The sequence below is a fragment of the Lithobates pipiens genome, unplaced genomic scaffold, assembly GCF_037356315.1.
Source record: "Lithobates pipiens isolate NorthernLeopardFrog02 unplaced genomic scaffold, aLitPip1_a1.2 Scaffold_19, whole genome shotgun sequence".
Taxonomy (NCBI): domain Eukaryota; kingdom Metazoa; phylum Chordata; class Amphibia; order Anura; family Ranidae; genus Lithobates; species Lithobates pipiens.
This window is the reverse complement of record NW_027507764.1, coordinates 584,455,221-584,471,905: the sequence shown is the minus strand read 5'-3', so window position 1 is coordinate 584,471,905 and position 16,685 is coordinate 584,455,221. Positions and strand designations below refer to the sequence as shown.

Here is a 16,685-nt window from a genome sequence, read left to right as displayed (position 1 = left end):
TACAGGTAAGCTGAATTATGCCTTTGTCTTGCAGGTTTTTATTTTATTTTTTTTATTTATTTTTTTTGGGTTCTCAACCACTTTAACGACCAGGCCTTTTTTTCTTTGCAATACTGCACTGCGTTAATTTAATGGACAATTGTGCAGTCGTGCAACACTGTACCCAAATAAAAATTGAAGTCCTTTCCCCCCCCCACAAATAGAACTTTCTTTTGGAGCTGTGTGAAGTTGACACCCCCCCATGTTTGTAAAGCCTGGATAAAAATATACCATTCGTTTGTGCTGATTTGTGCTGCAAAAATTAGCGTTTGTGCCGGTTCGGTTTCTGAGATATTAAACATTCAATTAAATGCAAGCCCCGCCCACTTTGCACCCCACGTTGCTGGTAGTTCCGCCACTGCTTCCAATATATGATTTAGTAATCTACAGACTAATCCAATAATAAACAGCACAGAGTCCAGACATTTATTTTTTCTTTGTAACAAAGAGTGTATTGACTTTTGGTAAGCATTTTTGTTTTTACACCTCTACTGTTTACAATCCATATATTGTGTGTACAGTTTCCATCCATATTGTGTATCATACAAACCTATGCATTGAAGACCAGAATGAATGTTACCTATTTCATATGCTACAACTGAAATTCATTTTAAAAAGTAGAAGCTCCTTGAGCATGCTGTTATTAATACCACACTGCAAGTTAAAAATGTATACAATGTTTGCTGTAAAATTATTGGTCTTTGTCATTTTAGGTTAAAGGAGCCTTCCAAATTACATTTGGCACTACTCTTCTGCATATAGTCACATTTGTATCTATAAATAACAAAATCCACTTTTATAGCCCTCATTTGTAATTATATTTAGTTTAGAATCAGATTATACAAATTTATTGACAACCCTTCTATCTAAAAAGAAAAAAATGGTCTCATTTGACCCAATCCATTACATTTACTGGATAACTGAAATAACCGGCTGATTTGGCTAAATAACCTGACGCCACTTACTGTATCATAGTAGTAGGTTAAAATGTTTGTTAACCTAAAAATACAAAATAAAGATTCTGTTCCTTTAAAGCATGTTGTACAGCACAGTGCTTGTGCCGTGTCATTTGGGCCCTTCTATCACCTGAAATACCTGGCTGATCCTGTAAACTAACCACGGTATATCATGGCTGCTGAGCCCTGACACCGTAGTCAGTTTACGTGCTTCCGTCATCCGCTGTGTCTCCTGTCTCTCCTCTGTGCTCTCCTCCGTGTCCGTGCCGCCCCCTCCCCTCCTGCTGCTCAAATTGAATTCACATTATCCTCTTGGTTGAGTCATGTAATGTCCCCCCTGTGACTGTGCTTTACAAACAAAAATGCAGCTATATCCCTGTGTAGCGCACTACTCCCCTTGGTGGCTGCTGGGTGTGTTCATACCTAGTTAGTAAGGTTGAATAAAGACACCAGTCCATCCAGTTCAACCTGAGTGTCTACAATTGTCCCTATCCCTGTACATTGCACACTCCCATCAGTTCCCACCCTCAAGGAGCCCACAATCCAAGGCCCCCACCCATATACTAAGGCCAACTTTTGGACAGAAGCCAATTAACCTACCTGCATGTGTTTGGTTTGTGGGACGAAACCGGAGAACCTGGAGGAAACCCACGCAGGCACAGGGAGAACATGCAAACTCCAGGCAGGTAGTGTCGTGGTTGGGATTTGAACCAGTGACCCTTCTTACTGCTAGGTGAGAGTGCTAACCACTACACCACTGTGCCACCCATAATCTGTGCCGCCCATAATCTGTGCCGCCCAAAATACCTTTCTGTTAACTGCCTCCGTTCTTCCGCCCCTGTACGAATTACAATCAGCAGGCAGTCCAAGAACTCTTAAAAGAACATTTATTCATTTGCTTGCAGTAGATTACAGGATTGCTTAGGGAAATATGAGCTGCCTCTTATGCCGCGTACACACGAGCGGACTTTTCGACGGACTTGGTTCCCAGCGGACAATCCGACGGACTTTGCAGCTGAGGTCCGCCGGACTTTCAAACGAACGGACTTGGCCGCACACGATCACTCCAAAAGTCAGACGGATTAGAACGTGATGACGTAGAACATTGATAGGCAATTAGCGGACCTCCAGCTGTGGCTAAACTACAAGTCCCATCATGCCTCTGGCTGTCATGCTTGTGGCTGTCAGAGTCTTGCTATGCCTCATGGGAACTGTAGTTCTGCAACAGCTGGAGGTCCGCTGATTGCATATCCCTGATGTAGAATAAGGAAGTTCATAGCCAGTAGCCAATAGCTGCCCTAGCGTCGTGTTTTTTTTATAAAGCACAGTCACAGGGGGGCATTAAATGAATCAGCCGAGAGGATAATGTAAATTTAACCCTGTGGGTTAACAACCATTTTAACAATTAGCTAGATTTCTAAAGTCGTAGACTCTGATCAGATGTCCTGCAGTAGGAACGTTTTCTACATCTCCTTATTCTGCCCATATATTTTTAAACAACCTTCCCCTACAGCTATTGCAGCATGGAGGGGCTCAGTGAAGGTGGTGGTGAAGGTGTGGAGGTGTCTGATCGGGTCACACAGATCATAAAAGGACAGCCGCCCGGCCTCATAATCCACATCGATCCTGACTCTGTTACTGGAGATTTTAGCATCTAATCGGGTCTCTTTTCTGTTATGCATTGCTGAACATTGATCATTTATGCTGCGGAAACTCCAAGTCTTGTTATTAAATTCAATAACTGACTGGTCTCCTCTCCTCTCTATACTGGGATAGCACATGCCAACTGCCCAGCGCTTTGATTGACTGACATCCACTTCCCAGAAATGTTGTCCCGAGGAGAACCTCTGACTGCTTAATACCTGAAAATAATCCTTAAATCTCTCCGGTGTTTCTGGACGATTCTGCTTTATATCTGACTTGGATACCGTTTTCATGTCATCTGATATCTGTAGATTATTATGAGCTGTGTTCACATCCAGTAATATGTCTTCCTGTATATTAAAGGATATATTTACCCCTTTTATCATATCAGATAACCCTGTGTGTAATGTGTGTGAGATCCCAGACACATCCAGATCCCCTCCATCATGGAGGAGTCTATCATGTCTCTCTCTGTCCTCATCATCTCCCTCCTCAGTATCACACAAGTCCCCTGTGTCTGATTCCTGGAGGACAGTCAGTGGGTCAGTCATGTTACACAGCTCCTCAATGTCCTCCATCTTCCTGGACAGATCCTCCTTCTTTATCTCCAACTGATGGATCAGATCAGACAATGAGTGTGAGATCCGCTCTTCCTGCCTGAAGATCTCGCTCAGAACTTTGTCCTCCAGGTCTTCCAGCTGTCTTCTAAAGTCTCCAAACAGGGCCAAGACCTCCTCTGTAATGCCATCTGCCTTTTCCACTACTTTTCTCTTGCGTTCCTGCAGACTCTGGACTCTTTTCTCAGTTTCCTCTTTATTTGTGATCAGCTTTTGCAGAACATTTCTCAGTTTCTGTTTCCGCTTTTGGAAGGCCTCATCCAGAGTCTCCACCTTGTGTCCCTGGTGATCTCCATCCAGCCGGCAGGACACACAGATACAGGAAGAGTCCTCAGTGCAGTAATACTCCAGGATCTTCTTATGGATGGAGCATTTTCTGTTCTCCATGGAAGTGGTAGGCTCAATCAGAACATGTTCTGGTGCCTTGCTATGGACTCTCAGGTGATCATTACATAGAGAAGCTTCACACATCAAACAGGATTTAATAGCAGGTACAGGAGAGTGAATACATTGTGTACAGAAGATTCCAGTCTCCTTCGGATCTGGCTGAGTAGACCGGAAAGCCTCTACTATGTTACGTAGTGTTATGTTCCTGTGCAGTACAGGCCGATCCCGGAACTCTTCTCTGCACTCAGGACAGGAATAACCTCCAGACCCCTCCTGTGTATCCAACACACGATCAATACAGACCTGGCAGAAGTTGTGTCCACATCTCAGGTTTACAGGATCTGTATAAATGCTCAGACAGATGGAACAGTCCAGCTCCTGTCTCACGTCAGCAGACGCCATCGCTGACAGCAGACGAGAGAAGTGAAAGTCACGGAGAATCCAGGGGTCGTCTCAAATTTCCCGTCACAAGATGGGGCTGAGCTGGTCCTGCAGCTGTTATCTGTAGGAAGTACATGGATAGATAAAATGTGTATGAATTGAAGGATTCTATCAATACATTAGACTGTTGTACTTATTCTATTTATTATAGATTGTAGTGATTTGTGAGCTTCATTTCACATTTTCTAACAGAGGGCTCCACACAAACTACAAAGTTGAGATACACAAGGCATTGCGGTTAGAAATTTGTCTTTGTATATCCTAAACCATATCCTTGTTCTCCAAAAATAATGCATACGCATTCACTACTTATTGGCCTTTTAATTCATTTTACATTAAAGTGGTGTTGCCACCAAAAAATAAAAAGTTGTTTAAAATTCTTTAAAAAAAATGTAAAAAAAAAAAAAATTGGAATTTTTTTTTTTTTTACTCACCTCTAAATATCTGTTGCTAGGGGGTCCCTCATAGTCTGCCTTCTTCCTTGCCCGGGCTGGTGACATCACTTCCCCTCGCGCTGCACAGTCACCTGGGACCTGTCACGTGTCCCAGGTGACTGTACGGCGTATCACGGCGCCCTGCGCTGCTTGCGCATGCACAGTGGGTGCCCGGCTGTGAAGCCACAGCCGGGTGCCCACAGTACGCATGATGGCGCCGCGAGCGGAGCGGGGAACGAGGGAGGGGGCTTTGTTCCCCCGCATCGCTGGACCCTGGGACAGGTAAATGTCCGATTATTAAAAGTCAGCAGCGGCAGTATTTGTAGCTGCTGACTTTTAATTTTTTTTTTTTTCAGGGGGTACCCCACTTTAAATCATTACTTACTGTATGTTTCTGCCTCAATGTAATGTCCTCCATGACCCCTGAACCTTCTTCCCCCCTCCCCCCATTTCTGTTTGTGTGAAGCCAGTAGTACACAATGGGGGTTATTTACGAAAGGCAAATCCACTTTGCACTGCAAGTGCACTTGGAAGTGCAGTCGCTCTAAATCTGAGGGGTAGACATGAAATGAGGGGAAGCTCCTCTGATTTTACCATCCAATCATGTGCAAGCTAAAATGCAGTTTTTTATTTTCCTTGCATGTCCCCCTCGGATCTACAGCGACTTTACTTCCAAGTGCACTTGCAGTGCAAAGTGGATTTGCCTTTCGTAAATAACCCCCATTGGTTGCTGTAATGTGCACTGCTCTATGCACACTATGAATACCAAAGTGTATAGTGCACCTCAGGAGCGGGCATGAGACGGTGACCAATGATGATGTCCCTACATACAGTGGAACCATGGAGAACGAACATAGCCGCCATTTAACGGGTAAGATCACTGCAGCAAATAGAAAAAGAAAATAAAGAAACGTGGAGATTTGGAGGAGGCTGAGAGCAATAGATAGTTTAGAATACATACTTGAATAAAAAATTTTTAACCAGAATTTTGCTCTTTTTATGCCTTTTCTTTCTGTATTGTATTTTTGGGAGAAAAAGGTTTTGCAAAACTCACTGCCTGGCCTCAGACTTCAGCAATCTGAGCCCTTGTACACACGGTCAGGGAATCCGTCGGAATGTGTCCTATCGGACCGTTTTGTCGGATAATACGACTGTGTGTGGTATGCATCGGACTGTTTCCGTCGGAATATCCGTCGGACCAAATTTTCCAACTTGCTGGAAATATTTTCCGACAAAATGGTCCGATCGGACATACTCCGATCATGTGTCGCCTACTCCGACGGACAAGGTGCCACGCATGCTCAGATAAAATTCCTAGACCAAAGCTATTGGCTACTAGCCTGAACGTAGTCCCGTTGTAACGAAATAACGTCACCACGTTATGTACAATTGGATTTTCCGACAACTTTGTCCGACCGTGTGTGTGCGCAACAGTTTCGGACACAATCCGTCAGACAAAATCCGACGGATTTGGTTGTTGAAATGTCCGACCGTGTGTACAAGGGCTGAAACAGGCATGTAGGGATGATGAGTGTCGGATTTGCAGTTACCATGAGTTTGAGGCAAACCCTTTGTGTTGTATTGTGCTAAATCACTGTGGATTGCAGTGTGGTGGGCTACATATTTTGGTTACCTTAACCTCTCTTCCCATATTCAAAGTTCAGCTGCCATTATACTTAGTCAATCTCCTTAAAGCGGTTCTGCACACACTTTTCAATGGTAATGCCATTGTTTTTAATATCCTTTAAATAGTGCTCAATGCTCGTTTATTTTTAATTATTTTCCTCCTACCTTTAGTTATCTGCTGGGGTTTGTGGTCCTACTAATCTTTCCCTGCGACTGTGGGCGGGGGGTTCCTGCGGGTATCAGCATCATTTTTGCTGATCTCAACAACTGTCTCCTGGGATCTCGTGTAATTCATCCCAGGAGTAAGTGCACCTAGCCGAAGCGAAATCTCACGTGAAAGGGGGGCGGTAACTTACTTAGATGCCACCCGTTGTCATGGCAACATTTAGGGCCGGTTCACACAGGGGGCGACACGAGGCGACACGACTTGCCGTGACGCGACCTGACAAGTCGCGCCCGTTCTGTACAATGGAACCGTTCTAAGAGGAGCGACTCGAGTCGCTCCGTCTCAGAAAAAAGGTTCCTGTACTACTTTTGGGCGGCCTCGGGGCGACTTGCATTGACTTCTATACAGAAGTCATTTGCAAGTCGCCGCTGAGGTCGCGGCAGGTCGCAGCACGGCAAGTCGTGTCGCCTCGTGTCGCCCCCTGTGTGAACCGGCCCTTAGGATTACGCCGTTCATAGCTGTAGCCACTGAGCGTGCGCGGGAACCAGCAAGGAATGCTGGTTCCCCCAAATCGAGGGAAGGAGGAAGTGATTGCTTGTGGGCTTCAAATGCCCACAAGCAAGATGACATCCGCCGAAAAACATTTTTATAAACAATCGATTATACCGAAAAAAAGGACATGGATAACGGGCATCGTCACTACAAGTAAGGATGTTATTAACAAGACATAATTTTTAAACATTCCAAAAAAAAAAAAATCGTCAGCTCAGAACCGCTTTAATTAGGAAGGCTGAAAGGAAGAGGCAGAGGTTGTACACGAGGAGGTAGTAAAGGTGGACAGGTTCTGCAGGACAAAACAGTGGTTGGGTAAGGAATTCTAGCAGCAGGGGATGTCTGCCTTGTTTTATGTGTGCTATGCAGCCAGAGGACACACAGAAAGTAGTTGTGTGGCCAGGGCCGTTTTTAAGGCAGGGCAAAAGGGGCAGCTGCCCTGGGCCCCGTCATTGTTGTGGGGCCCAAAGCAGCTGCCTCATACTTGCCAACTATCCTGGATTAAATTAAGTTTTAGCCCTGTGTTGTGTGCCAATATCTCAGTGTGAAATGCTGCTACTAATGCTGCACACCTCTGCCCTATTTTTGTGTACAGATGACTCCTATGTTTATATGTAAATTACCGGCATTCATATGTAAAAAGCGGCAGCATTCATATGTAAATAGTGGCGGTCAGCCGGATTGATATGTATATCATGTCCCCATGAGGTCATATCCACATCTCTAGCAACCAATCAACAAGCAGAAATCATGTGCTGTAACCTTTAGCAACCAATGAGTGAGCCATAATGTGTGCTGTAACCTCTAGCAACTAGTCAGTGAGCGGTAATGATACACTGTAACCTCTGGCATCCAATTGCAATAGCTGCCTAAACTGATTTTAAGTATAGCTGTTATTTATTGTATGTCTCAGAGCAGGTGGAGAGCAAAACTGCATGGGGTGGGGCCCCAAGAAAAGTTTTGCCCAGGGTCCAATCAATATTAAAGATGGCCCTGTGTGTGGCTGACAAAGCCTTCCTCTTCTTCCTCCTCCCAGGTGCAGAGCAGCCAGTTGTTTTCCACTGCTGTTAATGTGCCCTCTTCTTCCTTCTCTTCTGCTAATTCCACCATAGCTCCACAAACTCACAATGAGGAATCAGCGGGATTTTGATTACACAATAACTTTGAAGTTGCTGTAGGAGGATACTCTTGGTCATATGCAAGTATTCCTCATTTCAGATATTGAGAATGAGGAAGATGTTGCCAGGACTATAGAAAGAGGGGACATCAGGCAAGGAGCAGCAATAGGCTTACTTTCATGTGGGCTCTAGCAATGAGGGAATGGATGAGAAGGTGGCAAACTGTCCATGAGTGCCACCAATTGGAGAGGAGAAAAGTTCTAAAGGGAGAGGCAGAAGAGCAGCAAGAGTAAATTTTGTCTATTGGCAGAAGCCGCAGAGGGCTGCAGTCCATTTGATGGGACTTACCCACAAAAAACAGGCCACTGCAATCCCAGCACCAGGGGGCCAGGGTGCCATACATTTCTGCTTGATGGACCTGCGACCATGCACACTCACCCGGGTTCAGCCAGCTTGTCCACCTACACTGTAGCGGATGTTGCTAAATATTTAGTGGGGGCAACTAAGATTCCCTGGCCAATCCGCCCCGCTTCCTGATTGGCAGGGAGGAGAATCGGGAAGACAATAGCGAATATTAATTTGCTATTGTCACACAACTGGGTGGGCTCAGGGCGCAGTGCTCTGTGCCCCCCGAGTCCACCTTTTTTTTAAACCAATTTGAGCCCCAGGCTCTTATCATGTGCTTCAAAAAAAGAAAAAACAGTTGGAAGCCATGCGCTCAGTGTCCTATATGTAGATTAGAGGGGCAGCATCCCTGCGCCACGTATGGACGGGCCGCCTCTGCATCTACACCAGTTGCACACTTGAGCACTTCAGTTCAAAAAAGGCAAATGAGTGAGTTGATGGTTGCAGTGCCGTTGATTGGAGGGCAGGGCCGGGGATTTTGGTGTTGCTGGATTCTCTTTTGGGAGGCAGTGTTTATGCTGAGGGGGATGTGTCAGAGGGGATTGTTTTGCTTGTAGAAGGAGAGTGGAGAGTTTGCGCTGCTGGAAAATTTTTGTTTGGAAGGGGGAGATCATTTTTTGCTGGGGTGATGCTTATGGTGGTGATTGCAGGGGTGGTGGTGGAAAGATGGGAGGGCTGGGAATTTTTTTCTGTGGAGATTTGTGTGAACCATTTACTGCTGACCTCTGCACTCTGTGCATAACTTACGCCTGACCTCTATCTTTTGTGCCTTACTTATTCTTGTCCCCTGCACAAGGTGCGCTTTGCTTCCAGACCCCAGAAATGTTTTGTATTATGCACTCCAGACCCTTGCACTCTGTGCACTATTGACCCAAAGCAGAGTAAGTTCAGGTCTACACCTTTCAGCCTCTCCCACTGTACTTTCAATTTTGGCCACACCCATCAGCCAGCATGGTGCGTTATGCACTCCATGATTAGCCTGCCCCTGCACTACCCTCTGATGTTTATTTCAGCACAATTTTGGAATAGATTCTCCCTTTTATATTGTAGCTTAACCAAGCTAATTACATTCTGTCCAGCCACTGCACAATATTTGTGGCTATTGTCTCTCAAATAATACACTCTATTGATATTTCAAAATGAAATCTGCCTTTTCTCTCTCCTCTTATATTTTGGCCTAACCATCATGTGTTAGTGATCATACTGTATGTTATTAATGTTTAAAGTGTTTTATGTCACATTTTTGATTCTGCTAACACTTGATTTATTTTTATATTTATTCATGTTTATTTGATATTGATGTATAGATGATGGGATTTTGCTATATTTTATTGCACTTTGTTATAGAGTAGTATTGCACATTTTTTTAACCACTTGCTTACTAGGCACCTATACACCCTTCCTGCCCATGCCAATTTTCAGCTTTCAGCATTGTCACACTTTGAATGACAATTGCACGGTCATGCTACACTGTACCCATATTACATTTTTTTTCCACACGAATAGAGCTTTCTTTTGGTAGTATTTAATCACCCATCCATGCCCTCAGACAAAGTCGTAATGACAAAACACGTCAGAGTGTGACCTTACAGCGATCGGAAGTGACGTTTGCGTGTCACCGACAGAGAGAGACAACCGGGACTGATCAGCGTTTGTTACTCCTATAATGTTTGGTTGATCCTCATTCCAACGGGCTGGTGATAACACTTAACTTTTACATTTGCTTGTTGATGTTTATTGTTTGGAAGTGCTGTATTAAATGAGGTTTAAGACGCCAATAAAAGGTAAACAGGATCACGCTATGTGGAGTTTTTCTTCTATATCTGACCACCTGTGGAAGTGACACTCAGCTCTGGCCATACCTGCTATTTGGATGACAGCCATATCAGTATTTCAAGGCTTGAGATATACATATATCTGGTGAGTGTGAACCCCTAGGGGAGTGTGACGCACGTGCTGTGGATCTTGGTGTATGGTGCACGCTTTTTCATGTATCACTAGGACCACCATCTGCTATCTGGACTTTAATCACCAACTGTCATTAAACTGTTTCTCATATGATCCAACTATATGAATGCCAGTCAGATTATGGACTGACAGGAGCGCTGCTATAGTATTTGATGGTGCCAGTGGCATATCCTCCATGGGTGCATGGTGTTCCCTGCACACGGGCCTCCGAGGGGGGCCCACTGTGACCCAGCCTGCACACATGGATGATTGTCCCTTGGTTCACAGCTGGGGAGGGACAGCTGTAAGCACAGATTTCCCTGCATGACAGCTGCTTCTCCTCCTCTCCCTCCCGTGGCTATCAGTGCATACAACTGTCCCCTCCTGTCGCGCCAATCCTCCCGGGCTGTTCTCCATGTCCTCCTCCTCGGCTCCCTGTGTTCTCTCCCATCCCACTGTGTCCTCCTTCCCCGCTCTCATTCTCTTCCTCTGCAGCCCGTTTTGTCTCCCAGCCCACTGTGTCCTCCTTCTCCACTACCCCATTCTCCTCCTTCTCCGTTACCCCATTCTCCTCCTTCTCCGTTACCCCATTCTCCTCCTTCTCCGTTACCCCATTCTCCTCCTTCTCCGCTACCCCATTCTCCTCCTTCTCCGCTACCCCATTCTCCTCCTTCTCCGCTACCCCATTCTCCTCCTTCTCCGCTACCCATTCTCCTCCTCCTCTGCTCCCCCATTCTTCTCGGTCTGCTGTGTCCTCCTCTGCCCCCTTGTCCCCCACCAGCCGGCTACCTCCTCTTCTCTCCCGCCGGCTGCTGGGGGAATGTGTCAGGATGGAGAGCGGAGGTAGGGGCCTGGTAAATATGTAATTTTCTGGCCCCTTGTCTGAATTGGAGATTGAGAGTGATCGCTACGGAATGCTCTCTATGTCCTGTAGTAACTAAGCAGAGTAACCTGTGTGTTACTCTGCTTCAGTTTATGAATGGACGGGACCCGCTTTCTCCTGTCCATTCATCTTCAATGCTGAGGCTGCAGAGAAAGGGGAGTGGGGAATCTGTGTCCTCAGTCCATTTTTCTGCCTCAAAGGGGAGATGTCAGGGGTCTGTTTAGACCCCTAATATCTCACCAAAGACCGCCGACAAGGCTGGATTAAAAAATATATATATTGCAAAAAGTATTAAAAAAATTAAAAAATTGTAAAATAATTATAAAAAATATAATTGAAAAAAAATAAAATAAAAACAATTGACAAAATTTTGCACTGGCTGACAGCTGATCACATGATAAAGGGCCGGGATAAGCCCTTTACTCCGATCGTGGGACTCAGTGATCACAAAGTGTGGCGTTCGCACACTGCAGGGGGGCACCCGTTCAGCGTGAGCACAGGATGCCCACGTACGCCCTCCTGGCAATCTAAGCCCACGCTGTAACTGTTGATTGGCTATATCGCGCCCATCAAGTGGTTAATAGCAGAGCACAAGTGAATTAATTTATTTAATGTAAAGAATCTGTGTTTTTTCAAAGTTACTTCAATGTCACATTAAAAAGGGCCATCTCCTTGCTGTGCAGTTTTTATTTTTTAAACTTTTTTTGCTTTGTTAAGTTCCATTGCAGTGTCCAGTCCCATGCCCTTTTACGATAATAGCTTGCCTATTAGACTGGAAAATGGACAGAATTTAGTGTCAAAAGTAACCTTTCAATGGGGCTTGATGCGAAGTTCAGGTTTTGCAGATTTCAAGCAGGATTCTGACGAGTGCCTTGGGAATTGAACCTGGGCAGATTCACTCATCCCTGTAGCGAAATAAGCCAGAACTTCTAATTATCATACTGGTTCTACAAAGTACTTGACTCAGAAAATATTAAAGCAGTACGGTCAGTATGATAACCAGGCTACTAGAATGTTTAATAGTAGAGGCCATCACTGGCAGATTCTATTCTTGTATATTAAAAGATTTGCTTGGAAGAGCTTCTACGGTTCTAGGAGGAAATGATACACTTTTTTTTTTACTCAATTCTCTTTTTTTTTTATGGGATCTTGGTATTCGAAAAGAGAGTTCCTTGATATTAATTATATTTTAAAATGGGCCCGATTAGCTGTGACATGTAAAGGTGAGTACAAAAGGAAAAAAAAAAAGTGTATGAATCAGACTTTAGAGGCAGATGAGAGACTAAGTTCATAAAATCATAACATTTTATTGATACAAATGATTTAAAACAAAAAGCACATAAACTTTGTCACATACGGAAAACATATTAATACATAGGGTTGGTGAATTATACTTTAAAATCGTGAACAATTGAGCAAGTCGTTTGTATTCTGTATATCAACGCGTTTCGCTTTTGCTTCTTCAGCACACACAGCAAAATAACACAGGTCTCACTATATGAATACAAAAAATATCAATTACAGTCATATAGGATAGGAAGTAAACATCACGCGTTCATATGTCATGCAACTAATGGAGTGTTCGCCTTGCCCAGGAAAGTAGACATGTGTATAGGAGCGTGGGCACTGAGGCACCCATGAGGGGGGAAAATCCTCTCCCAAATCACATATTGTAGCCTAGAATAAAAAATGAATCCCACTTTATCTAATTGAAAGTCCCTAAACAAAACATAGCCACCGTAGTAATGCATAAAACATACTTGCATGTATGCACAGGAGCCCAACAAGGGGTTCCATACATGGGATAAGACAGGGAAGGGTAAAGCTCTCAAATGGTACCGGATAACTCCTCAAAAGATAAAAAAGGGGGGGAGGTAAGAGGAAATATATGACAAATGCAAGAGACTGGGTATCGAACCCCAGAAAATAGATACTCAAGCATCAATGAGCACTATGCCCAAAGTAACAATATGGGGAAAAGAAATATAGAAGAAGGGCCATGTCAAGGAGGTCAAACAAAAGAAGGGGTCTAAGTGATATACTGTAGCTTCCCCTCCGTACCATCCACCTATAACAAAGCATACAATAAGATCCACTACTATAGTACAACATACATAGCAACTACACCCCATATTCCAAATAGCGACCTACGCTCCTCAAAGTGCTTCTGAAAATGAGAGGTAGACCACCCCTTAAATATCCCCACTGCCTGACCATGTGATCCATGTAGACCACGCTGGTGAGCACAACAAATGCTACATCCGGTGCAGCTGGCGCCGTTCATCACCGCACGTGTGCTCGGTGCTGCTGATGACAACATCTGGCGGAGCAGCCAACACCATACAGCCCAACCAGGACTGATGCCCTAATCCGTTGGGAAAGGCAACTCAGCCTCCTGAGGAAAGCCTTGGGCCAATGCCAAAACCCCCAGCATTGAAGCGGAAACAAGCCCTGTATCCGCCGCATTGGTGAAAGAGGCCAGGTGACATCCAAGTGCCCACTCCGCAGATAGTGAACCCCTGCACCCAATCCCACATTGACAGGGCAGATTAGCGCTTCAATATAGTTGTCAGGGAAATAGGAGTTACCTCGTGAGACACGATCGTGTCGACGCGCGTCAGCGCCCACGAAGACGCAATATGATTCTCAGACGAACGCCTGATGGAGCTTCTGATCGAGTACGCGTGCGCCGGGTAGTACGAACGCATTACGTTACACGTCGTAGGCGTACGAACGTGGTGGCGCGCTCACGACGTAACCCAAGCGTCGTGCCTATTTAAACGTTCACCTGACAGCATCACATTGCTGGTTTATCGTCAGCTCTTCCTGAGTACCCGTGCCTGTTATCTCCGCTACCTGATCTCCTGTTACCGACCCGGCTTGTTTGACCTGCTTCCGATTACTCTCCTGGCTCCGACTTCTGGCTTGTCCCTGATACTCCTTGTCTGCTCCCGGCACCCGACCTCGGCTTGGCTTGACTTCCGTTTCCTGGCCTCCAGTTCAGCATCCATCCCTCTTACCTCCGGATTGACCTCCCGTGTTTGACCTTCGGCTTGACCCTGACCCCGCCTTGGACTTCTTGCACAGTTGCCTCCAGAGACTGGTCTGCTCAGCATTTCCATCTACTGCTGCTACCCGGCAACCTGTGCTACTGTGGGCACTGCATCCCTGTGCCACCTTCAGGGTTGCACTGCACTCGGCCGCAAGGGGAGCCCTCTCAGCATCTCGGCCTCCTTACCTCGTTATTGACAGTATAAACCAGCCAAAATGTCAGAGGCCGACAGAGGCAACTCCCCGATAGAGGTCATCCTACGGGAAGTCATGGCCCTGACCCCAGCGATTAAGGGTCTCCAAGAGAAATACCTTCGGTTGGAGGAACGCCTGCAGCACCCTCCTGAGCCATCTATCCTCTCTGGCCAAGGTCCTACCGCTATAGTCTCAATCTCTCCAGAGCCACGAGTCCCTGCACCAGAACATTTTCATGGGGACCGAAGAAAATTTAGGTCCTTCAGGAACTCATGCCACTTGTACTTCTCCCTGCAGCCTCAGACCTTTACTTCTGAAATGACCAAAGTGGGTTTTACCATCTCACTACTAAGGGACGATCCCCAGACCTGGGCTCACGGCTTACTAGAGCAACACAGCTCTTCCATTAGTACCTTGGATCAGTTTTTTCAAGCTATGGCCCGCCTATACGATGATCCCTTTCGGACAACTACAGCCGAAGCAACTTTGTACTCCCTCCGCCAGGGTGAGCGGCCTGCAGAGGATTATACAGTAGAGTTCCGTACTTGGTCTGCAGATGTTGGCTGGAATGAGGCAGCTTTAAAATATCAGTACCGGATGGGGTTGTCTGAGGTCCTCAAGGACGAACTAGCTAGATTGGAGGTCCCCCCAACACTTGAGGAACTCATCCAACTCACCACTCAGCTTGATAGGCGCCTACGTGAACGCCGGTCTGAACGCACTGGGACCTTCAACCCTACCCAGGCTCCACCTCCGGCCTGCCCAGTGGCATCCTCTGTTCTGAATGGCCTGTTCCGCTCTCCCTTGACCATTGAAGAGAGGCTTCGCCGCCGTCAGGCACATCTCTGCTTCTATTGTGGGGAATCAGGACATCGTATTGACCACTGTCCCACCAGGCCAAGTAAATCAACCCCCTGCACTCCATGTCATCTCCAGGTAACGAAACCCGCTTCAACCCACATCACCCTTCCTGTCACATTGACGGTATCAGGTCAGGAGATCCGCTTACTGGCAATACTGGACTCTGGGGCCTGCAGCTGCTTTCTGGATTTAACCCTGGCTAAAAATCTTGCTCTCCCGCTTCTCTTGAAGAAACAAAAGCTGACTGTCCGTCTGGCCGATGGCTCCCTACCTAGCTCTGGCCATGTTACCAGGGAAACAAGACCCATCCTAGCGACCACAGATTCAGGTCATCGGGAGTTTATTAAGTTCGACGTCCTATGTTCTCCCATGTTTCCCGTCATCCTAGGAATCCCGTGGCTTCAGGCACACAATCCTCGGATTGATTGGTCCAAGAAAGAAATAGCCTTCACTTCAGCTTACTGCCAACAACACTGTCTGGACCCCGAATCTAGGAACTTGTCCAGCTGTTTGACCGTCCAACCCGTACTCAGTCCCGCTCCTAACATACCAGCAGCTTACCAAGAGTTCAGGGACGTATTCGACAAGAGAAAGGCGGATATCTTACCTCCGCACCGCCCCTATGACTGCCCCATCGAATTATTGCCAGGAGCTCCCATTCCCTTTGGCCGGATTTTCCCTCTCTCCGAGACTGAACTTGAGGCCTTAAGACAGTATATAGATGAGAATCTGGCAAAGGGATTCATCCGTCCTTCCTCATCCCCTGCTGGTGCGGGCATCTTTTTCGTAGAAAAAAAGGACAAGACTCTAAGACCGTGCGTGGACTACAGGGAACTAAATAACATCACCCTCAAAAACCGCTACCCACTTCCGCTCATCCCAGAACTTTTCCAAAGGTTCCACACTTCCCGCATTTTTACTAAGCTTGACCTACGTGGAGCCTACAACCTCGTCCGTATCCGGAAGGGGGACGAGTGGAAGACGGCATTCAGAACAAGATTTGGGCATTTTGAATACTTGGTCATGCCCTTCGGATTATGCAATGCCCCAGCAACTTTCCAGCACTTTATTAATGACATCCTCCGGGAGTACTTGGACCACTTCGTCGTCGCCTACTTGGACGACATTCTGATCTTCTCGACCACTCTAGAACTCCATAGAACACATGTTAAAAAAGTGTTAGGTATACTCAGGACCCACGGACTATTCGTTAAGGCCGAGAAATGCGACTTCGAAAAAGAATCTATTCAGTTCCTGGGACTCATCATTTCCACAGGTGGAATCGCCATGGACCCCCAGAAAGTGAAATCCATCCTAGACTGGCCCGCTCCTTCTGACAAGAAGGCCGTTCAAAGGTTCATTG

At 46.1% G+C, this 16,685-nt stretch overlaps 1 protein-coding gene across 2 annotated transcripts in view; it reads right to left on the bottom strand.

Annotated features, from left to right (window-relative positions):
* Positions 1 to 451: 451 nt before the first annotated feature.
* LOC143997729 (E3 ubiquitin-protein ligase TRIM39-like) overlaps positions 452 to 16,685 on the bottom strand; it is a 59,785-nt gene continuing 43,551 nt past the window's right edge. For both annotated transcript variants that reach the window (XM_077493512.1, XM_077493513.1), the window contains exon 2: positions 452 to 4,145. In XM_077493512.1, the coding sequence (XP_077349638.1) occupies positions 2,459 to 4,045 (1,587 nt within the window). In that variant the 5' untranslated portion in view covers positions 4,046 to 4,145 and the 3' untranslated portion in view covers positions 452 to 2,458. The remainder of the gene's footprint in view (positions 4,146 to 16,685) is intronic.